This window comes from Marmota flaviventris, chromosome 10 (genome assembly GCF_047511675.1).
Source record: "Marmota flaviventris isolate mMarFla1 chromosome 10, mMarFla1.hap1, whole genome shotgun sequence".
Lineage (NCBI taxonomy): Eukaryota > Metazoa > Chordata > Mammalia > Rodentia > Sciuridae > Marmota > Marmota flaviventris.
In genome coordinates, this window is record NC_092507.1 from 8052710 (window position 1) to 8076644 (window position 23935).

The 23935-nt window shown below is 58.9% G+C and overlaps 1 protein-coding gene across 1 annotated transcript; it reads left to right on the plus strand.

The window, feature by feature from the left end:
- The first annotated feature begins 216 nt into the window (after positions 1–216).
- Positions 217–23200, plus strand: Plod1 (procollagen-lysine,2-oxoglutarate 5-dioxygenase 1). Its single transcript, XM_027947647.2, has 19 exons — positions 217–360; positions 6875–6966; positions 7931–8064; positions 8704–8867; positions 9930–10042; positions 10602–10665; positions 11748–11845; positions 12492–12593; positions 12799–12930; positions 14411–14532; positions 15687–15791; positions 16104–16229; positions 16538–16679; positions 17353–17466; positions 18112–18177; positions 18737–18841; positions 20044–20190; positions 21035–21160; positions 22352–23200. The coding sequence occupies exons 1-19, from the start codon at positions 285–287 to the stop codon at positions 22505–22507; spliced, it is 2184 nt and encodes a 727-aa protein (XP_027803448.2). The 5' UTR covers positions 217–284; the 3' UTR covers positions 22508–23200.
- Positions 23201–23935: the final 735 nt, after the last annotated feature.

The window sequence follows — 23935 nt, forward strand, 5'->3', positions numbered from 1 at the left end:
CCGTGTCGGGTCTAGAAACTGTGGCCCGGCCCTCCTTCCTCCAGGAGGCTGTGAGACCCCGGAGAAAGGGGCCGGCGGAAGGACCCGGGCGCCACCGGACCCGCGCGGAGCCGCCCCAGCCCGGGGAGCCCGGCGCGGCCCGTCGGCGGCACAGCCCTGCGGGGCGGGAGGAGCCGCGGCGCCGCCCCCGGGGCGGGCCCAGTGCGTGGCAGCCGCCGGCCCCGTCGCGAAGTTTCCAGTCCTGTGAGAGCCGCCGGCCCCGCACACCGTCCCCGGACCCCGCCATGCGGCCCCTGCTGCTCCTGGCCCCGCTGGGCTGGCTGCTCCTGGCCCCCGCGAAGGGCGACACGAAGCCGGAGGGTGAGGGTGCGGCCGGGGCGGGGCGGGCGCGGCGCGAGGGAGCGGGCCGGGGTGTCCCTGCTGCCCCGAAAGGACCGGTGTGGACCCGGGGCCTGGAGCGAGGGCTGGGCTCCGGCGGCTTGTCCAGTTGCCCGCTGGTGACTTGGACAAATCACTTCCCCTCTTGGGGCCGAGGTTCCCACCTTCGTGCAGCGGGCTGGACAGGGTGACAGCTGAAGTCCCATTCAGCGGAGACAGGACAATGATAACCCACACTGGCTACTATTTATGGGCTACTAGGGCCAGACACCGGCGACTGCGCTGGGACCTGTTTCCTTCTATTGTCTCCATTTCCTAGCTTGGCAAACTGAGGCCGCAGAGTTGATCACTTGGCTAAGGTCGCATAGCTGTGGGCCTCTGATCAGGAGTCACCCCAGGTATGTCTTGTTTCTAGGGCCCAGCCCAGAGCTACTAGGCCTTGGCCGGTGATGGGGAGGTGAAGGTGTGGTTCAGGTTTGTGGAGCACTTTAAGCCACCCCCCCTCCTCTGTGCTCTGCCCAGCCTCCTGCTAGGCTGGTCTTCCTCTCTCTGGTTGGCATGTGAGGAAACTGAGGCACAGACAGGTGAGATGCTTGCCCAGCCCTAGAGCAGCTCTGAGTCTGTGTGGACCCTCAGTCTCCTGCCTCTTTACTTCTCCGAGGCAGATTGGGTTTCCAGGTGTGCTCCACTATCCCAAGTGGGACTTCTGTCCTCCTCAGCCCTCCCTGGTGTGGCCCATTTCCAGGGCTGCCCAGTGAGCACCGGCGAGCTCTGAGGAGCCCATCTGGTCAAAGCCAAGTCACACTGGCCATAGCCTCCCTGGTACCCATTCCCCTTGGCCCTCCATGGCACCCTGTTCACCCTTCTGGAGGATCTGGGAGCATCCTCAGCGTGAGGGGTGCTGGGATAGCAGAAGGAACTGGGTTCTGTGACCCTTGGACCAAGGGGGATGGGAACCCCATTTCTTAGGCACCTTCTTTGTGCTAGGTTGTACCCAGAACCACGTACCTCTCAGTGGTAAAGCCCTCGGCATCTCCATGAGGCTCAGTGTCCTAGGTACAGAACAGGGTGATAATATCTCACCTCTAGAGCTCTTGAAGGATTCCAGAGGACGAGGCCAGTGTGTGAGAATTCAGCTCAATGCTCGCCCCAGTAAAGGTCCTCGGAAAATGGCCTTTCCTGTCCTGGGCCAGGGCTGCCACCTTTCCTGGAGAAGCCCATCAGGGCATAAGATGGGTCAAAGAAGTCCCCCTAGAGAGATGCTGAGCACAGGCCTGAGCTGGTGGTGTGTGCAGGGGCCTGTACCAGCCTGGGGCCACTCACTGGTCAGGAGCCATGAGCCCTATGATAGCCTCTTTTTCCTGAGCCTCCCTTCTCCCAGCTTCTGTTGATGTGGGCCTCCTCCACCTCAGACCATTCCCAGGAGGGAAAATACGGCTGCCTACACTACAGCCCAGAGAGGTGAGTCAGAGATGGACCAAGCTGATGGCAGGGCTTCGGGCACCCCCACTGCAGTGGGTGACAGGAGGAGGGCAAAGGAGATACAGGGCGGCCAGCATAGAGGGTGCTGCTGCTGGGGTTGGGGGATGTTGCTGAGCTCATCAGGGTAAAGTGCCTAGCAGGTAGCAGGCCCCATGGATGTGCAGGAGCGAGGCTGTCCGTCCCTTGCTTCATCTAGACTGTTTGAAGCACTGGGGGTGGAACCCAGGGCCTCGCTCACTCGTGATGCATGATGCACTCCCTCTGAGCTGCACCACCAGCCCCGTTAGACTCTTGATAGGTGAGGAATCACTAGCCTCAGTTGTAGGTGGGAAGATGGAGGCCCTGAGAGGTTGAACGCCTGGTCTCAGGTGGGGTCCCTCAGTGTCTGGGACTCAGATCCACAGCTCCTTCCTGCTGGTCCCCATCTCTGATTGCAAGGCTTCTACCTGGAAATGCTGCTTGTGGGGAACCTGCCGGCTCCCCCTAGCTGAACGGCAGAATAGAATGGGATGGTTGTTTTCCCTGCAGGCCTTGCCTGAGCCCCCCACTGACCAGAGTCAGGGAAGGCACAGTCATCAGCCCCCAGGGAGGCCAGCTCCTGCCTTACCTTGTCAGGTGGCTGGGATAGGAAGTGTTGACTAGGGCAGGGACTGTGACCCGTGCCCTTCTGGTACTCAGCCGGGCCTGAGGTGGGACCTGGGGAGCGTGGTGGGTGGGGTGCTCTTGGCTCGTGTCTAACCTCTCATCTGAACATCCATGAACTTGACACAGGGAGAGAAACATGGGCAGTTGTCACTTTGAAGGGTCCTCCAATCAGAGGGGACACAGAGCTCCTCACCTCAGTAGAGCCTTGTCTGATGGGGAAGACACAACTCTCTGCTCCCGGGGAGCCCTGTGTCTGAGGGAGGAGACCTTGCCCTCCTCGGGGAGCCTGTGGACCAATGTAGCAGATGGAAGAGGCCCTCAACAGAGCAGCAGTGCACAGGCAGATGCTGGTGCCCCAAGGGAGTGTGTCCAGGTGCCCCCAGGCCCTGGGGCCCATCTCCTGCCCTCCTTAGGCCCATGCCTGTCCCTGCAGGCCTTGGTTTTCCACGGGGAGGGGAGGACACCTGGCAAGGTCAGAGCCCCTGGGGAGGTGAGCTGGGCTTGGGTGGGGTTCCCAGTCTTGCTGTTCCACAGAAGGGGTTGGAAGAGTGCCAGGAGCCAGGCAGCCGGGATGGATGGGTTGGGTCCTGAGGTGCCTGAAGGCAGCCAGAACCAGGGAGGCCCCAGGCACAGGGATCCCCACTTCTGTCTGCCCTTCTGCTGGACCTTGTTTATACTAGTCCTAGTCAAGGCCTGGGGTGGGCCTGGGCTGGGAGGAGCCTTCTTCATTCCTGCTCCCCAGAGAGCAGCCTGGGTGTGTCCTGACCATGCCTGAAGAGGACACACTGACCACCCTTTCCCTTGCCCGGGCTGGAGCTGCTGGGGAGGACAGGGCCAGCTCAGTCAGGCTGGGTCTCAGCCTTCCCCGTGGGACCCCAGAGGCCCTGTTCTTTCAGGACCTCCTCAGCTCTCCCGCCCGCCTCCCGGAGCCCCCTTGCCCAGCCTCTGTCTGCCACTCTCGTTCTCAGGAGGGTGGCTGTTGTCCACTCTGACCCCAGGCCAGCGCCCGCCCCTGCATGGCCCCTTTTCTCAGGGGAGACTCCTCCCTCAGACAAGAACCCAGGTGCTCCCATTGCCCAGCACTTGACAGCCTGGCCCAAGGCTCCTCGGGGAGTCTCTGCAGGAAGTGCTGTCTTCCATGTTATTCCCATACTGCGACTGGGGAAAGCCGGCCCAGAGAGCCTGTCTGTCTCCCCCTCTACATCTCATTTATCCCTGCTGGATCGCAGGTTCATCCATCTGGGGAAATCATTGCTGGACTCTAGCCAGCAGTTGGGGGGGTGCTTAGTTCTCTGGTGCCAGGCCCAACGTGGCCCCTGGCCTGAGATCAAGGCCAGTGGCTGAGCAGACAGAAAGCAGGTGGGTGGACCTTGGTATCTCCAAGCCCAAGCTGAGTCTCCACGTTGACACCCTGAGGGCTGTCCAGAGCTCTAGCCAGCTTGACCAGGGATTGGGAACAGGCCTGGACCATGTGTCCACCCTGGGGAGGCCAGAGAGAAGCCTTGGAAATGCTGGATTCAGTCTGTAGCGGGGAGTCTCTGGAGTCCTGGGTGAGGTTAAGAGCATGGCGTTTGGGGTGCTAGCCAACTGGTTCCCATCTTGTGCCAAGGTCTGTGGCCTTGGGCAGGCATTTAGCCTCTCTGTGTCTCATTTCTGCTGCAGGTGGAGGGTGATGGGGACTACAGCAGCAGGTGGCTTCTCTTGGGGATTCGGCCCCTGGAGCTCTTTAAACTCACCTCCTGAGGGTGCTCCTCTGGGCCTGACAGGAGCACATCTCGCCTTGGCAACTGTCCAGCTAGGGGGAGGCGAGGGAGGCCAAGGAAGGAAAGGCGTGACCTGGCCCCACAAAGGGAAGAGCAGCAGGTCTGTCCCAGTCCTTCAGCAGCTGGGTGGCTAGGTAAGGGGAGAGACTGAAGAGGGCCTCCTGGAGGCCTTGGACTCAGGGCCTCCCTAGGAGAGCTGTGGCTGCCGCAGACAGGACAAGGGAATGGAGTGCACCTGGGTCACTGAGGCATTTGTTTCCTTGGGGGGTGTTGGGGTTGATGCCAGGGTCCCTTAGGAGAGGCCTTACTTGCGATCTCTTGCTGAGAGCCACTCCCCACCCAACATTGGAGCCCAGAGGACTGGAGACGGCTTGGCCTGCTGGTTCCCAGATGTGGCTGACACCGAAATCACTTGGGAAAGTAAGGAAGACTCCAGGCTCCTGGGCCCACTGCAGACCTCAGGCCATCGATTGTCACAGCCTCCCATGCTGGTGTGCAGAAACCGCTGAGCCACGTGACCTCGTGGCACCCTTGACTGGGGAAGCAGGCACTGCCACAGCCCAGGGAGCCCAGGACTTTAGGGCCCCAGGGTGGGCACTGGCAGCAGACGAGAGTGAGAGAGGGACAGGCACATGAGGAGGGTCTGGCATGGCGGGGACCCCACTGTGACCCAGCTAGACAGTTTCCTTAGAGGGAAAGACGGGGCCCTCAGAGCAGGTGGCCTGGTCACTGTGCCAGGCCTGGGCAGTGCATGCAGTTAGGTTGAGAGGGGACGCCGGGTCAGGCTGCTGTGGCACAGCCCTGGTGCCACCATATCTTGGCTCCCTGGGGCACGCTAGACGCCACCCAGCCCGTTTCCTAACTTCAGAGTGGGTTTAGTGTGAATAAAGTGCTTAGGGTGGCATGTGGCACGTGGCATGTGGAAAGTGAACGGTGAGCCAGTAAGTCACTGTCCTTTGGAAGCAGAGCTGGAGAAGGGAGCCTGAGACCCTCCCCAGTTCCCCTTCCCGCCCCTGCAGCCGGGTTTCTTCCCAGAGTCCAGAATCACACAAGCTGGCTTTTTCCATTGGTGAAATGTGACACTCTTCCTGTCCCCCCCCCCCCCCCCCGCCCCCCGCAGCCCCCTTTTGGCAGGAGGGCCTCAGAGCTGGTAGATGGTTCTCCTCACCTGGGGGAGACAGTCATCCTGGCAGGAGTTGAGGGGAGCCCTTCCCAAGTGTGAGAAGCCCCCCTTTTCCTGGCCCCTGGGGTCAAGGGGGAAGCACCCACTCCTCCTACCCACCCGGCCGGCTCCTGCCCACCCCTGCTCTGGGGCCAGAGCCTGCAGGCTGCTCAGCTTCCACTGCTTTGGCCCGATGGCCCCCTTTGTTCTTTGAGCCCAGGCCCCTCCTGACTAGGGGTGGAGCCTTACCTGCCTGCTGCTGGCCTGGCTGCTGGTTAATCTTGGTTAATCTTTACCAGAACAGCAGGGTGCTGAGGGAGCTAAGCCCCCACAGAAACAATGAGCAGCCAGAGAGGGCGGTGTCCGAGGTCTTCAGAGAGGTGGTGGGGGGGAAAGGGGTGTCATTGTTACTAGCCCTAGACTTCAGAAAAGGGACACAGGGGGAGGCAGTTGGAAGGGGCGGAGCCCAGTGGCTAGAGCCCTGGCCGGAGGAGAGCCTGGATAAGCACAGTGCCTGGCCTGGCGAGTGCCATTTGCCTCTCTGGCCAGTGCTGGCCATGGCTCTTGGTGTGTGCTGAGCGTCCCCTAGAGGATCTCACGTGCCTGGTCTTACTTGACTAGTGCCTGGGAGGCAGGTAGTGTCATTGTTTTTACTTTATAAGGGGAAAGCCGAGTCTCAGGGGGGGACAGGGACTTGCCCAAGGTCTCACAGCTGGCAGGGGCACAGCCAGGGGTCTGAGCAGGCAGGCCAGCTCCAGATCCCGCTTCTCAGAGAACACGGTCTCCCAGCAAGTCTGGGAGGGCTTCCCTGGGGCTCCCAGACGTGCTGTCTGGGGAGCTGTTTCCAGCAAGTTCTGTTGGAGAAGTGAAGCCTCACTGCAGAGCCTGGGTGAGGTCCCTTGTCCAAAGGTAGCAGCTGCTGTGGCCCTGAGTCAGTAGTGGACCGACAGGGAGTTCAAGTCCGTTCCCACTCTGGGCCAGCTGGGTGAGGCCTGTTGGAGTAGCAGTGTCTGTGCTGGGCGTGGGCGTGAGAGCAGTGGCCGCTGGACCTCGTGTTTGCCATCCTGGGCTAACGTCCAACATCAGCTGGAGAGACCTTCTGGTGGTCAGAACGAATCCTTCTCCCCACCCCGTGGGGGCCTGAGCCCCCTAAAGCCAGAGGCTCAGCTCCTCACGGCAGGGTGCTGACACCTCACCTGTGGACACTGCTTGACACATTGGTAGTTACCAGCTAGGAGTCCTGGGAGGGAGCAGGGAGGCCTGGGTTTGTCCCAGCTCTGTCACTAACCCGTGGAGTAATCTTGGGTGCACCCCCTCCGACGTGGGTCTTGGGTTGACATGAAGGCACGTGCTGCCAGGATTGGACAGGTCACTGTGACCCCCTGCTCCCCATCAACTCCCCACAGCTTCTATTCCCATTCAACACGCCCTTCTCTGCCCACAGACAACCTCCTAGTCCTCACGGTGGCCACAAGAGAGACCGAGGGGTTCCGCCGCTTCAAGCGCTCAGCTCAGTTCTTCAACTATAAGATCCAGGTGAGGGGCTTCCTGGGCAAGGTAGAGCCAGCAAGGGGTGGTGGCAGAATCCCACACTGCCAGGGCCCCGGAGACAGACTTGGGGCCACAGGGAGGCTTCCAGAAGGCGGAAGGATGAAAACTAGCTAGGACAAGGACAGAGCGTGAGCATTTCCTAGGAGGTGAGCAAGAGGTGAGGCGAGACTGGAAAAGTCCACAGGAGACTCACCCAGGGGGGCCTGGGTAATGGGCAGGCCCTGGGAATCGGCATTTCCACAGATGACCCTGGGACGTTTTGGGACAGTGATCTGGGGACCTTCCCTGTGAGCACTGTTCTGAGTCCCCGTCATGGGCTTGGTGTTCTCTGTCCATGGTCTACGGGGCTTAGTCCTGCAGGTGCTTCTCTGTGTCCCCCGTGTGGGGAACTGGGGATGGAGTGGTGGACAAGACCGATGACATCACTGCCTCCCCAGAGCTTGGCCTGAAGCCAGAAAGGAAATGCATTAGCTCACAAGGATGAGGTTGAAGAAGAGGTTTGCTTCAGGCCTAGGTGGCTCTGGGGTTTCAGCAGAGCGAGGGCCCTGTCCTTCTGGGTCTACGTTCTGCTTGTCTTCACCTGCAAACGTGCTTCCTCTGCACGGTGGCCAGGTGACATTGCTGCAGACTCAACGCATTAGAGCAAGAAGCCTTTCCTAAATTTCAACAGAATAGACCCAGGAAGGCTGGTAGACTATGCTTGGGTCACATGCTCAAACCTGGCCCTGGAAAGGCGGGAGGAATCGGACCCGCTGATTGGCCAGGGGTGGTCAGGGACCCCTGGGGGCCAGGCCAGCCTCACACCTGGGTAGAAGGGTTTTTCCACAGGGGAGGCCCAGAGGGGCTGAGCAAACAGGAGTCAGGATGTTTGCTGCTCTGCTGCAGGTGGGAATTTGACTGGGAAAATATTTCTTTGCCAAAAGCTAATGTTAAGGGGCCCTCTCCACAGGCACTGGGCCTGGGGGAGGACTGGAGTGTGGAGCAGGGGGCGTCGACAGGGGGCGGGCAGAAGGTTCGGCTGCTGAAGAGAGCTCTGGAGAAGCATGCAGACAAGGAGGACCTGGTCATTCTCTTCACAGACAGGTAGGTGGCCGAGAGCTTCCTGACTGCACCCTCACCAGAGCCCGAGAGAGGAATATTCTAAACCGAGGCCCTCCCTGCACATCAGGAGCCAAGATTGTGGCTTTAGGGGATCCATGAACCCCAGGATAGGACCATCTGGTGTAGGCCACTCCCACTCCTGGTCAGAAGATGGAAGTGGGTGACCTGCTCAGTGTGGGTTTTTTGGGGGGGCACCAGGGATTTAACTCAGGGGCACTCAGCCACTGAGCTACTTCCCTGGCCCTATTTTTATATTTTATTTAGAGACAGGATCTCACTGGGCTGCTTAGCACCTTGTTTTTGCTGAGGCTGGCTTTGAACTCACGATCCTCCTGTCTCAGCCTCCCCAGCCACTGGGATTACAGGCTTGTGCCACCACATCCAGAGCTGGTGTGTTTTGAATGTGACAAGGACGTGGGTTATGGGGATCATCTTTGTGCATCACTGGGGTGGAGAAGTAGCAGGCTGGGCTGGAGTCCATGGGCAGATCAGATACGTCTCCTAGACGGTGACCCAGGGCTGGCAGGGAGAAGGGATTTGTGGGGCACCTTGGTCCCTGTCCCCTCCTGCTGGTGCCCCCCCTGGACCCCTGCTCATCTCTTTTCCCTGCTCTGGCCATAGCTACGATGTGGTGTTTGCCTCGGGGCCCCGGGAGCTCCTCAAAAAGTTCCGGCAGGCCAAGAGCCAGGTGGTCTTCTCCGCGGAGGAGCTCATCTACCCAGACCGCAGGCTGGAGGCCAAGTATCCGGTGGTCTCTGATGGCAAGAGGTTCCTGGGTTCTGGAGGTGAGAGGCCTGGGTGAGCATAGCACCCTGCAGAGGGGCCCCCTGACCCTGCCCTCCTGAGGGGCCCCTTGGGTGAGACCTATCACAGGCCACAGATGCAGAGCATCATGAAGAGTCTTAACCTCAGCCTGCTCCCCTGCAAAGGGTGGCCTCATTAAACAGCCTCTCAGCTGCGAGGTCAAAACCTGCAGTCGCACTGGCTTTCTCCCCTGATGTCCCCACCTCTCGTCCATCTCACATTGTATCACTCATGTGTCTGAAAGGCCTCTCGACTCTTCAGGATGCCTGAACCTGCCCTTGTGGGGTCACACTCCCCACCTTGCAGGCCCCATGCCCCCCCCCCCCCCAACCTCTGGCCCTCTGTAGTCAGCTTCTAACTGCTCTGCCAGCCTCGGCCTCATCCCCTTCCAGTACATTCTCCACCCAGCAGCGCCAGAGGTCTTTAAGAGGATCCGAATCCGTGCTGTCACTCAGTGACTTCCTGCTGCAAAGGATAAAATCCACAGGCCTGTGTCAGCAGCAGGTCTGCCCCTGACAGCCGGTGTGTCCTTAGCTCAGAGAGTTAGCCCAGCAGATGACCTGGCTGGCCAGGGGCCAAGGTGTGCGGTTTCTCTTCGCCTCTCGAAGGCTGCACCCTAACCAGGGAGCCCGCGTGGGCTTTGCCCGCTTGCCAGGACTCAGCCACCAGAGAGCTGTGTGGCGTTGGCCCAGCCCCTGCCCTCCTCTGGGCTAACTTTACCAGATCAGTATATAAAAGGGGGTCCAAGCCTGGATCCCCCCCAACTCCACTCTCCCAGGGCTGGTGCAGTCCATCTATTCAGCACCTGTAGGTGCTCAGCACTGAGTAGGTGCAGGTTGGTGGGAACCATTGATCTTGGGAACTCATCAGTTAGTGGCATAAATAGCTGCCCTCCTCCAGTCCAGGAGGACTGCTGGGAGGAGGCAGAGCATGTAGGTAAAAGCCTGGGAGGTGGGTGAGTTAGGGGATAGGGGAGGCCCTTGGCTTAGAGGCCCGAAGCTAAGTGTCTGCCTCTATGTCCCCCCACCTCTGCGACTACCCAGGCTTCATTGGTTATGCTCCCAGCCTCAGCAAACTGGTGGCCCAGTGGGAGGGCCAGGACAGCGACAGTGAGCAGCTGTTTTACACTAAGATCTTCTTGGACCCAGAGAAGAGGGTAAGAGCTGGCGGTGGCCAGAGAGAGGAGGCCGGGAGTCCTGGCTCTGGGTCCCACTGGCCAGGCTGCACTGCTCACCGTCCCCCTGGGCCCGGGCCGCTGGGTCGGTGTCCTAACCCCTTGGGCAGCTGTAACAGATAGACGAGGGGCGTCTAAGCAGTGCTCAGGGTTCTGGAGGCTGGAGTCCGAGATCAGCATGGCTAGGTTCTTGACTGTACAATGAAGCGAGAGTCCTTTCCCCAGGGGTGTGGTGAGGATGAGATGAATGTGTGTATGCAGGGTACTTAGACTGGTGATTGGCATTGGTCATTACAGTGGCCATCAGCCTTGTGGTAGGAGCAGCCCCTTCCTCCTTTCCTTCAGTTCTGAGAGCCTCTGATTCTCTGTGAATGGACCCCCAAGACCAGAGACCCCAGGGCATGGCTGCTGGCTGGCCTCCTCAGGGCTGCCGTCACGTGCCAAGGCAGAGAAGTGGGGGACAGGCTCTCCCACTGTGTGCTCAGGCCCCGGCCTCAGCCAGGGCCTGTGTCTGCTGCAGCTGGTCCCCTCCTTCCCCCAGGAGCAGATCAACATCACCCTGGACCACCGCTGCCGCATCTTCCAGAACCTGGACGGAGCTTTGGGTGAGCGGCCCCTGGGGTCAGTGGGAGCCCTCTTCTGGGTGGGCCCCCTTCTTCCCTGCTCTCCCACCTTCCAGGTGAAGGATTCCTGGGTTGGGGTCCATGACTGCGCCGGAAGGGAGAGGAGGGATAGCACTTGAAGGGGCAGACACCTCTGGCCTGGGCTCATGTCCGGGGCTGGTGATGACGTTGCTTTGCTTTGTCACGGGTCTTGCTGGGTGATTTCCGGCATGACTCTCTCTCCCTGTACACACACACACACACACACACACACACACCCCGAGTTCCCGTTTCCTATCTTTAAAAATGGGAAACGGCTGGGTACAGTGGTGCTCGCCTGTAATCCCAGTGGCTCGGGAGGCTGAGGCAGGAGGATCGCAAGTTCAAGGTCAACCTGGGCAACTTAGACCCTGTCTCAAAACAAAAAATAAAAAGGGCTGGGTTGTGTGGCTCGGTGGAAGAGCACCCCTGGGTTCATTCCCAGTTAAAAAAAAAAAAAGAGGAAAAAGCGAAATGCAGAACCATCGTCCTCCTGCCTGTGGCTTCTCAGGCTCTGGGTTAAGAAGCTGGGCCGGGCCACTCCCTTGGCCTTTGGGAGCTTGCACAGAGGGGCTGTCCTCATGGTTACCCCCATGGAAGGCCTCCCTCCCTGAATCCTCTCAGGCCACTGAGAAGAAAAGACCTCTGTGCATTTTATACCGACTGCAGCCGTCCCCCCATTTCCCTCCGTGCAGAGTACCAGGGATCTCCCCGCCCAGCGCTCCTGGTTTGCCTGGTATATTCTCAGTGCTCCTCTCGTGACTGGAGCTGGGGTGTCCTGGGGCTTTGTTCTCCTGTCCCCACTTCTAGTTCCATTAGGACGTCATAGGTGTGGGCTCGTGGATTCTGCGCTCACGCCACGTGCCCCTGTGGTGCCAAGTGCTGGCTGGACACAGGGTCCTCCCACTCACCTATGAGGAAGGGATTTGCCCCGCATTACAGATGAGGAAACTGAGGCTCAGAGAGGTGACATGATGTCACCTGCTGGCCCCTGGGCTTGGCTTCTGGGTCTGACCCTGGATGGCACTTTGCTTTCTGACCCCTAGATGAGGTGGTGCTCAAGTTTGAAATGGGCCACGTGAGAGCACGGAACCTGGCCTATGACACACTCCCGGTCCTGATCCACGGCAACGGGCCCACCAAGGTAGGGAGGAGCCCAGCATCTGGGAGAAGGGCCACCTGCTTCCACCTCGCATCTGAGTCCATTCCTCCTGTGCTCAGTTGGGAGTCCACTGTCCCCATGTGGGCCTCGGCAGTGCTGCCAGCACTGTCACAATGTTAGCCAGGGGCAGAGTCCTTTACTCTCTCCGTGGGCATTTATTGACTTTTTACACCGGAGGCCAAGTCATGGTCAGTTGCAAAGAGGACAGATGGTCCCTGTGTTCATGGTGCCGTGCAAGGGCCTAGGGCACGCTATGCCTGGGGACAGGATGGACCTAAGTCGCTCCTGGGGAACTGGCCCATGGCTCCTAACATTTTTCTCTGTCTGTCCTCGGCCACCTGCATCAGAATTGCAGGACAGGGAGGAAGGGAGTGTGTAAAAGATTGAGGTTTCCTGATTGCACTGGGGTCTGCTCCCCTGGAACCTCTGAGGGATGGGGACCGTGACCACCAAGTTCTCCCTGTGCACCGCCCTGCAGCTTCTGTGCACTCTGAGGGATAGGACATTGTCACCAAGACCCACTCAGGGCAGGAGAGGGCTCACCAGGGACGCAGGGAGGGCCCTTCATGACTGTTGATCGGGGAGGCCGGTGGGCAGGCTCCTCTTCATTCCCGTGTCCCCTCCACAGCTGCAGCTGAACTACCTGGGCAACTACATCCCTCGGTTCTGGACCTTTGAGACGGGCTGCACCGTGTGTGATGAGGGCCTTCGCAGCCTCAAGGGCATTGGGGTGAGGCTATGGCCATCCCTGAGCTTAGGGACATACAGGGCTCAGTGCCCCAAGATGGGGCAGGAACAGATGGTTCTGGAACAGACGTCGGCTCTGGTGGGAAGTGAAGGGGTCACCCCGTGTCTGGCTGCGTCCACACTGGCCACTTGGTGGCCACATAGTGTCTGGAAGCTCCTGGACCCTTAGCCACCCCTCCCCCACGCAGGATGAAACTCTGCCCACGGTCCTGGTCGGGGTGTTCATAGAGCAGCCCACGCCGTTCCTGTCCCTGTTCTTCCAGCGGCTTCTGCGGCTCCACTACCCGCGGAAACGGATGCGGCTTTTCATTCACAACCATGTGAGTAGCAGGCACCCTGAGGGTCTTCGTGTGGCACCCTGAGGGTCTTCGTGTGGCTTGGGGTTAAGGGGACAGCGTCATGAGCTGGCCTGAGCCCTCTGAGGATCTGACCGAACCATGCTTATCTGAGCCAAACGGAAGTAGATGTGGCAGTGACCCCAAATCACTAGTTGACTCTGGAGTCAGAGGGCTGGGCATGAATCCCAGTAAGACTGCTTTTATTGACTGGGTGACCTTGGGCACATCCCTCAACCTCTCTGGGCTTCTGTTTCTCAACTATAAAGTAGGGATCATAATAGCACCAATCACATAGAATTGCTGCAGGGTTTAAGAAGGTTACCTCCAAAAAAGAACCTAGTGCGTAAGAGGCGCGACATAGTAGGTGTTCTTAGCTGTTGTCATTTTTGTTTTATCCCCTCCCATGCTGCCCCAGCTAATGCTTTCTAATTTGATCTTATGATGTCAAGTTGGATTTTGCTCCTTAGGTTCCTCCTGGGGAACCGCGGAGGGCCTGAGGCTGCTCTGTGGGGAGCAGGCCTGGTTCCACTCCAGCTCCTTCCTTTCTACCCCTCCTCCTGCCTCTCACCTCTGCTCTGACCATCTCCCGGCTGTGAAGCCAGTTCCCGCCCAGTCCCGTGTGTTCTGCCGGGCTCTGTCTTCCAGAGTCTTCTCAGCCAGCTGCAGACTCCCACTTCAGAGAGCTCTCGACCCCTCCAGTGTGCACCCTGCCCCCAGGGACGCAGCTCAGCTCCTTGCCTAGGTCACCAACATGCATATCACCTGTTTCCTGCACCCCCAGGAGCAGAAGGGGTGTGGGCCCTGCCTGGCGAGGCTCTCAGGCTCCCTGGAGGGCCCACCCGTGAGCTGTAGCTGTATAGAAAAGGAGAACTGTCACAGGTGGTCTTGAGACCTACTGTGTGCTGTGTCTGACTCACGGTGACCTGGGGAGGGATGTGCTGCCCTTCTGTAGAGGAGCAAGCTGAAGTGGAGAAGGCAAAGGGACTTGTCCGGGGTCACACACTCAGCATGACAGGGCCACGGTTGGTCTGAACCTTGAATTCGAGCCTGAAGACGCTGCTGTTTCCGCACACCTTATGACAGGGCTCCTGGTCTGGGCTCTCATTGGCCAGGTTGTGGCCAAGGGTCATGTGGTGCAATTTGTAACAGAGCATTTTCCTGAGCCGCACCCAGGCCCGCGTGGACTGTGTCTCTGTGCGTGGGCCTGGGGCTGGGGGGGATGCTGTTCTGGCGTCAGAGGTCCTGAAGAGGCCTGCAGGCCTGGCCTGGTCAGGGAGGATGCTCCAAGATGGCAGAGAAGGGCAATCCAGGCAGAGGGCCTGGCTTGGGCAGAGGTCTGGAGTTGGGAACGCAGGTAACCAGCCATGTGCCGAGGTTATGGGGAGCAGCCCGGCAGTGACCGTGGGGCTGTGGTCCCTGGGGTGGAACCTGAGTCCTCTCCTCCCCCTGCCGCCTGCCCCAGGAGCAACACCACAAGGCCCAGGTGGAGCAGTTCCTGGCAGCCCATGGCGGCGAGTACCAGTCCGTGAAGCTGGTGGGCCCCGAGGTGCGGCTGGCCAACGCGGATGCCAGGAACATGGGCGCGTGAGTCACAGGCCGTGGTTGTCTGCGCTGACCGTGGCGGGCAGATGGGCCGTGGTGTCAGGAGCCGCAGGCCGGGCATCAGGAGCCCAGAAGCTCTGGGGGACCAGTGTGTTTCGGCCTTTTCCCGGGCCTCAGAGTTCCCATCTGTCACATAGGGAAATGGTCTCTTTCCTGTCAACCTCCGGGCTCTCAGGCAGGCGGAACACTGTCATTTGGGTGCAAAAAGCAAAACTAGGAAAAGAGGAAGAGCTGGAGGGTCAGAAAATGACAAAAGCTGACATTAAGGAAAACAACTTCTGATTTTTTTTCCCTTTACTATGAAAAAGGCAAAAACACACACAAAAAACGCAAGTAGTTTGTGTTGATTGTAGAAGAATTGGACATTCCAGATCAGGGTTGGCCAACTTCCTCCAAAGCACTAGAGTGTAAACGGATTTGCCAATCGGCTTTGTGGGGTCATCGGTTGCAACTGCTGGGCTCAGTCCTTGCAGCACAGTGCCAGTCACAGATGTCATGTAATGAATGAGTGGGACTGTGTTTTATTTAGGGACACTGAACTTTGACTTCCACGTAATCTTCTGATGTTCTTTTTTCTGCCCCAGTCATTGAAACACAGAACATCATTTTTTTTCACTCATAAGCAGTACAAAGCCAGGCAGTGGGAAGATTTGGACCAGGGACCGTAGATTGCTGAGCCCTGAGCAGATGAAAGAAAAGGACACGCTTTTTAGTTGATTTATTCACTTGCAGCGCTGGGGACGGAAACCAGGGCCTCCCTCATGCTAAGCAAGTGCTCTACCACTGACCAACACCTCCAGCCCCCGTTACCAAAATGCCCTCCAACATCAGCCTCTCCCCTGCCCTGAGCGCGGTGGGGACCTGTCTGGTGGCCTATGCTGTCCCTTGTACCAGGTTTTCAGGGCACTCGATGCCGATTGCCAGGCTCTAAGCCTCTGTCTTGTAAGTGCGGAAGCCGAGGGTGGGAGTCTGGGAGTCGGACCGTTGTGGCAGCTGGTCTGCCCCAGGGCTGGCTGACCTCTCCGTGGCCCTTCAGCTGGTACACTGTAAAGCCAAATCATGGTCACAGTTGTGGGCAGCTGCTGGGCGGCTCCAGGACCAGCCTGGCCGACCCGGAGTCCTCCTTTTCCTTGCAGAGACCTGTGCCGGCAGGACAGGGCCTGCACCTACTACTTCAGCGTGGACGCAGACGTGGCCTTGACCGAGCCCAACAGCCTGAGGCTGCTAATCGAGCAGAACAAGTGAGCCTGGGGTGGGCACTCCCGGCTGGGCCCTAGCCCTCCTCGCTCAGGAGAAGCCTGTGCAGGGTGGAAGCCCCTTGGCTTCTCCGCCTCCTCCTGGGCTTGCCTGTGACCTGGGCTATGGGACCCCAGCCTGGGGACTCCGTGGGCTGGTAGAGAATGGCTGTCCTGTGGTGGGGAGGGAGCTGATGAGCCACATGACCCTCCAGGCAGACCCCCACCCCATTAGGTACCCCTGTGAGCAGGTGTCAGCCCCCAACCCCATCCCTGTCAGGTCTATTTCCTGTCCCACTAAGACGCCCATTTCCTCAGGAACGTCATTGCCCCTCTCATGACCCGCCACGGGAGGCTGTGGTCCAACTTCTGGGGGGCAATGAGCGCAGATGGCTACTATGCCCGCTCTGAGGACTACGTGGACATCGTGCAGGGGCGGCGCGTGTGAGTGCCTGTGGGGTGGGCCACCTTCTTCCATCTTCCCTCTGGGCTGGCCGAGGCTCCCTCCCCGCGACTCCTGACCTGGTTGCCCTCAAATTTGTCTTGACCCTCAAGCAATGAAAACTGCAGCCAGACACAAAGAAAGACTTCCTGACAATTGCTCTGGGCCCACGTGCCCAGAGTAGGGGATTCAGATCCACAGTATGATGCCCTCTCAGCCTGTGACCTCCCTTTCCTCCTGGCCCCAGCCCCTGGCCTGTAAGTCCTTCCACCAGCCTGTGACCCCCACCGTCTTGCTCTCTCGCCCTCAGTGGTGTGTGGAACGTACCCTACATCTCCAGCATCTACTTGATCAAGGGCAGCGCCCTGCGGTCTGAGCTGCAGCACACAGACCTGTTCCACCACAGCAAGCTGGACCCAGACATGGCCTTCTGTGCCAACGTCCGGCAGCAGGTCTGTGAGGCTGGGTGGCCATGGGGGTCTGTGGGCAGGGGGAGCTGGCCTCCAGCTCTGACCTGCTCAGTGGGCTACCTTGCACTGTAGGCCAGGAAGCACCTGAGGGTCCAGCAGGGTCACTCAGAGGCCACCAGGGCCACTGCACCTGAGGGTGGTCCTCAAGGATCTACAGGGACCATTTGGTGGACTCAGTTTTCACACTGTTTGTATTATTTATATTTTTGTCAAAGCCTAAAGGAAATGAAACTTCCCCCTAAATGTCATCTAAGTAAGGTATCCAGGGGGCCCCACACTCCATCTCTGCTTCCCAGCACCCCCTCCCCATATTTCTTGGTGATTCTTTTAGTGGGGTCTGGGGATGGACCCAGGTCTCGTGTGTTAGGCAAGTGCTCTACCACTGAGCTGCATTCCCAGCCCCGGTGATGATTTTTTCTGATACTGGGGTTTGAACCCAGGGGCACTTTACCACTGAACTCTATCTCCAGTCCTTTTAAACAATTTTAAAGCCTTCCTTGATTGCCTCCTGGATGCTGGTCCTAGGCCCAGGAGCAACCTGCACTTATCTATCCCTAGTCTTGTGAACTGGAAACTGGCAGCATCGCTGCCCCTCCTGGGGACATGCAGGGGAGGGGTGGGCCAGGGCTTCTTCAATCATGCCTGTTGTCCCCAGGAGGTGTTCATGTTCCTGACCAACCGACACACCTTTGGCCACCTGCTTTCCCTGGACAGCTACCAGACTACCCACCTCCACAATGATCTCTGGGAGGTGTTCAGCAACCCCGAGGTGAGTCCTGGGGTGGGTGGAAAGGGCTGGGAACAGAAGGGACTTCCCTGATCCTGTGGCCTGTAGGCTACCTGTGTCACCCCCTCCCTCTGCCCTGGGGGCTGGTAAGGGCAGAATTCAGGTAAGGAAGGTCCCTCAGAGATAGCGCCACCTAGTGGAGGAGGGACCAGGCCTCAGAGGCCTTCTTTTGAGGCCCAGATCTGTCAACTCTGACTTGGTCAAGACCCTCTCACCTTTTGGGGCCTTGATTGTCTTGGTTTGTCTTGGCTGTAGAATGGGTATGCTACCTCAGCCTGTCTTGTCCCTGAGGGCGTCATAATGATTGAAGGAGACAGTTGTGACAATGTTCCTAGATGGTGGGAGCTTATAGTTGACAAGGGCATTTTGCACATACACATATACACAGACAGGCATGTTCATACGTGTGCAAAAACCATCTCCTGTGGGCACACTTGGGTGCCTAGATAGCACACCCTCACACGTGGGCACAAGTGAGCATCTACCTACCCCAAGCGTGTATGTAGCCACTTACGTGTTGAGGAGCCCGTCAGAAGCTCCCTTCTTGGAACGTCCTGTGGATTGAGCAAGTGGTGAGCCCCTGGCTCAGGCCAGACCCGAGGGCCCAGCCTGGTTCCCGCCCTACAGGACTGGAAGGAGAAGTACATCCATGAGAATTACACCAAGGCCCTGGCGGGGAAGCTGGTGGAGACGGTAAGCTCCAGATATTCACACTCTGGCCTGCTGCCAGGCCCTCACCTTCTGCTGGCCTTCGCCTGCTGCTGGGTGAAGGGTGGCAAGAGGAGTTGGTGGCAGGATGGGCCCTCCCTGCTGACGTTTCCTCTCTGAGCCTGCAGGGGCCTCAGGGCCTGTAGGCCTCTTCCCTGGCCGAGGCATGCAGAGGGAAACACGTCTGAATGGGTCTCTGCTGTGGCCCCTGTGCCAGTTGAGGAGTGGCTGTCTGTCCTGTCTTCTGTGTCCGTTCCCCTGGGCCCTCGGCCTCCGCTCCCTGGGTGTGCATGTTCCTTTGTGATCCTGTGCTGGTAGCTCTGTGAGCTGGCTGGGCAAGCCCATCTCTGAGCTCTGCCTCCCGCTTTCAGTAGCTCACCTGGTCTGAGAGTCACTGCTGCTCAGGGTCACTCAGGGGGTCCCAGAGGGCTCTGAGGTGTAGTGGACGGGAGCTCCCTAGGGGCCCTGCAGCAGGCTCAGCATCACAGGGAAGATGCAGGGGTCGCCCTGCAGCCCCCCGAGACTGGGCCCTCGCTCTCTCCAGCCCTGCCCCGATGTCTACTGGTTCCCCATCTTCACTGAGGCAGCCTGTGACGAGCTGGTGGAGGAGATGGAGCACTATGGCCAGTGGTCGATGGGCGATAACAAGGTAGGGCTCCAGACATCGGGGCCGGCCTGCAGGGGCTGCCCCTCCGCCCGCACTGCTTTCTGGGCTCTTCTCCTGGCTACATAGCCAGTGTCTCTGGGACTCTTCACTTAGGAGCGCTGGCTGGGGTGCCTGCAAGGCAGTCAGGAATAGAGGGAATGGGAGACTGGAGGTGGAGGGTTGGTCCCCAAGCAGCCATTACCACTGTGTGACTTTGAGCTGCCTTAACTGTGAGTTGCTGGGTTTTTAGGTCCTGGCTTATTATTAGAATGGTTTAGCTTCCTGCCTGACTTGTGCATGGAAGAGGAGAGGAATAGGCAAGTGTGGGGTGAGGGGCCTCAGGACATGGTGGTCAGGGCCAGGTTCATCAGCCATCCTCTGCAGGGCCTGGTGGACATGTGTTCTCTGAAGCGGGAATCCCGTCCCCGCCCTTGCCTGGGACATTCAGGCTCTGCTCGTAAAGGCACAGGAGATCCTGAGCCAGTGTGCCTCAAAGGTTGGGCTGCCTTTGATCTGGCAGCTGGACTGTCCTGTGGTTCTGGCTGCCTGCTCAATCCTTGTGCTTTGGTGGCTGGGCAAGTCTCCAGAACCCAGGAACTGGAATAGCTCATGCATTCTGGGGTTTCTTGTGCTCCAGTGACAGGGCCAATCCTTGGACCCCAGTACCTGAGCTAATGAGCCCATGGAACTAATTATCTGTTTCACGTGGCTAATGACCACAAGCTTACTTTTAATGGCTTTGAAAACACCCATTTATCATCTCCTGGTTTCTGTGGGCCAGAATCTGGCTTAGCCGGGTCCTCTGCTCAGAGTCTCACAAAGCTACAGTTGAGGGTCAGATGGGGTTGGTGTCTCCTCCCAGGCTTAGGGTCCTGTTTCAAGCCCGTGTGGTGGCTGGCAGGTTCCTGTACCTGCAGCTGGAGACATAAGGCATCTGGCTTTTTTGAGGCCAATGGGAGCCACAGTCTCTCTCTCCAAGACCCTCCCCCTCAGGTCTGGTCCACCCAGACTCCCTTTTGATTAACCCCAAGTCAATTGATTTGGGGTCTTACGTCAGCAAAACCCTCCGCTTTTGCCATATAATGTAGTGAAGCTCCATCCTATGCCCAGGCCAGGGGAGGGGCTCAGAGCCTACATGCCAGGACATGGGGACCTGGGGGACTGTCCTAGAATTCTGCTGCCACGTTCTCTCTGGTCACTTCCAGGACAACCGCATCCAGGGCGGCTATGAAAACGTGCCGACCATCGACATCCACATGAACCAGATCAACTTTGAGCGAGAGTGGCACAAGTTCCTGGTGGAGTACATCGCCCCCATGACGGAGAAGCTCTACCCCGGCTACTACACCAGGGTGCGCCCTCCATGCAGCCGGACGTGGGCGGGCCGAGTGTCTGGGAGGGGCGGGGCCAGGTGGTGGGCGGAGTACCTTCGAGGGTGGGGCCAAGTGAGTGGGTGGGGTGTCTGGGGAGGGTGGGGCCAGATGGAGTGGGCAGGATTCTGGGGTGAGGTCCGTTGAGGGTGGGCAGACAGCAGCGCCAACTTCCTGCAGAGGCCCGGATATGTGGTTACCAGGAGGAGCAGGGTCTCCCCATCATAGGAGTGTGGGGGTGGGGATGCAGGGCCAGGAGATGGGGCCTTGGGGTGACCAGGTCCCAGGAGGACACTGCTCTAGCTTCTCACCTTGCCCCTTTTGAATCCCTCCTCTGTCCTTAAACCTTGACTCTGGCTCCTACACCTGCCCACCAAGTGAACCCCCAGTTGGCCTGCGGGTACACCCAGTCCGCCTCTGGGTTTCTCTCTAGTGCCATCGCCCCTCTGTGTCCACCCCATCTCTGGCTCACTCTCTCTCTTGCTCACTCAGCTGTTTCCTCCTCCCCGTGGTTCTGTCCACCTGGCCTGTCTGCATGGTGGCCGAGAGGGTGCTGAGGGTTAGGTTCCTTCCTCCTCCTCTCTCTCCTTCTTCCCTCCTTTTACATTCTTGCTTTTGTTTTCCTCCCCCTTCTTGCCCCTCTTTCCCTATATTTTTCTTGAGGCTCTTCTGTGCCAGTGCTGTTCCTGGCAGAGGAGGAGGTGGCCCTGGGAGCTGCCATGCCAACAGATTGGACTGGGCCCTGCTGTGTACCCTGCCCCTCCGGGTCCTCGGCAGCTTCTCTTGACTGGCGCCTACCCTTGACTGTCCCTCTGCTCTGGCACAGGCCCAGTTTGACCTGGCTTTTGTGGTCCGCTACAAGCCCGACGAGCAGCCCTCGCTGATGCCACACCATGACGCCTCCACCTTCACCGTCAACATTGCCCTGAACCGGGTGGGGGAGGATTACGAGGTGAGCAGGGGCCAGGCCACAGGGCAGAGCGAGGGTTGGCTGGAGAGCATCTGGCAGGTGACTGAGGCAGAGGAGCCTGCCAGGTCAAAGGGCCAGAGGGAAGGGCTGCCTGGTGTGTGGAGGGGGCTTCCTGGAAGAGGTGGGTTTGAGGCACTACTTGGCAGGAGAGAGGGGACTTTCAAGGGGACAGCCTGAACTCTAGGAGATCTGGAGCTAGATTGCTCTGTGGCCTTGCCTCATTTCTTGACCTCTCTGTTCCTGTGTCTGAGTGCGCTCCCTGGAGTTGTGAGTTGTGAGAACAATTGAGGTTGTGCAGGGAGCCACGATAAGCTCTCAAGGAAGGGCCCCACAGGTGATAGGGAGCTTGGGTTCTCCTGTGGAAGGGAGAGGGCTGCCTTGGGAGTGGCAGGGTATGGCATCGTCTAGGTGTGGGGCACAGGCTTGCAGCTGGAGGGAGAGTTGAGGACGGTGGGAAGCTGTGGGGGCCTCTGGGCCCATGGGGGCCTCTGCATGTGGTCAGTTAGGGAGCTGGCCAGGCTTGCCTCCATCTTCTCCTTAAGCTACTATTTTTGAGGGTTTTCTTTTTCTTTTTTTTTCTTTTGGCCCAGGGGTGGGCCAAAAAAATTTGTAAAAACTGTTCAAAAACAGTTCAATTTTTTGAGACTGTGTCAGGCGTTCCCTAAGCTGGGGGTTCTCCGCCAGGAGCAGTTTTTGCCCCCCGCCCCCCCGGAGCCATTAGCAGTGCCTAGAGACATTTTGTGTTGTCACAACTGTGAGGGTGCTCTGGTATCCACTGGGTAATGGCCAGGGGCGCCCAGGACAGCCCCCCTGTCGGTAGTGACAAGGTTGGAACCTCGGCCCGACACTCTTCTGCCTCCTCTGTGACTTCTCACGGCCAGGGTAGCTTCGTTCCCACTTTACAGGAGGGATTCCCACTGACCCCAGAGTTAGTGAAGGGTGGAGCAACAGTTACCCAGGGCTGCCTGACTCTGAGGCCAGAGCCCTCCACCTGTGTCTTCCTTAGGCAGCTAGTGTCTGTCTGTCACTCCACAGGGCATCCCCAGGCTGGCTGTGCTCAGGGCCACTTGGCTGTGGCAGACAGTGGGACATAAGAGAATAGGAAAACGGTTGGGTTGGGGGTGTGGGGGGGGGGCCAGCTCTGCCCTGGGCACTGACACTTCTCTCTCCCAGGGAGGGGGCTGTCGCTTCCTGCGCTACAACTGCTCCATCCGAGCCCCCAGGAAGGGCTGGACCCTGATGCACCCCGGGCGGCTCACGCACTACCACGAGGGGCTCCCCACCACCAAGGGCACCCGGTATATCGCCGTCTCCTTCGTGGACCCCTAACTAGCCAATCCTGGCTCCCTCCGACTGTTCCTCCTTGCTGACAACCACTGCCCAGCAGCCCCTGGGGCCTTGGGGTCCCCAGGAACCCGGTTCAGCCTCCAGGCTCTTGACCTCCTGTTGCTCTTGGAATGGCCAGAGACACAGCCAGCCAGAGACACAGCACCCCTGGGGCGGGCCTTTCTGAGGCCTGCAGTCCAGCCCCAGGAGACACGGATCGCTTCCTGTTTTGTGACTCATCCTCCCTGATGAGCCCAGCCCCTCCTCCTCCAGGCTTTCCCAGGGCAGGACTTGAGCAGAGCAGGGCCACCCGCTGCTCACAGAGACTCCAGCTGGAGAAGCCGCCCCCAGAGCGCCTTGGTGGCCTGCAGCTCTGCAGATTCTACTTAAAGCTTTGTGGCGTCACAGAGACCAGAACAGAGCCACGTTCCTACCCTGGGCCTGGGTCTTCTGAAGCCCCTTCCTCCTGGCTCTTGTCTTGAGAGCACAGCTTTGTCCCCTGGAGAGAGCAACTCAGAAAACCTCTCAGGGAACAGAAGAGACATCAATGCCACAGCAGCCACATCCTCTACTTGATCCTGCTGGGGGGGGCGGTGACATGTCCACACTGCACTGGGCCACCCTGTCCCAATGCCTCTGGAGAGAGGGACAATCAGAAACAGGACAGTTCTATTAAAGGTTGTTCAGACCACCGAATGGGAGGCACTTGGTGTGGGGGAGTGTGCAGGTGTGGAGGAGAGCTTGGGGGGCAGGTCCGGAGCCCCTGGCTGGTTCCCAAACCCAGTGCCCTGTGGCCTTGGCATTTGTAAACTTCAGAATCCCTTCCCACGAGCTGGGCGCTGGCTGCCTGGAGCGCACTTCTTCCTCTGTCAGGACCTGTATCAGGTGTCACCGCCTCTCTGGAGCCTTTGCTGACCCTCCTTCCTTGAAGCATGACGTGGGAGAAGTGGTGCTTCCAGTGGCCCCATGTACCCCGGGGCATTCTCTTCTGATCATACTTGAGGGAATGTATCAACCCTAGGAGCTGTGCCTGCTCACCTCTTGCTGTGGCTGGGCTGTATACAGGTCTGGTGCTCAGCACACAGCCCCCCCACCCCAGCATACAGCCCGCCCCCCATTTCCTCTTTCCTGAAGGGGAAAGAGGCTCAGAGAAGCCAGGTAATTGGCCCAAGGTCACGCATAAAGTAAGCGGTTGGGGGGGGATTTGAATGATTTTACCACTCAAAACACTTGCCCCCAAGGTATTTGTACTCAGCCCTGGAGGGCAGCAGGGGCAGAAAGAACCAAATACAGTTTGGTGATAAATGTCCCAATGGCTATAAGAACAAAGTGGAGCAGAGCCCGAGACCAGTCAGCGAGTATAACCTGATGCTCTCAAATGAGGCTTATTTTGCCTCTTAGGGGACATCTTTTTTGTTTGTCACAACTGCA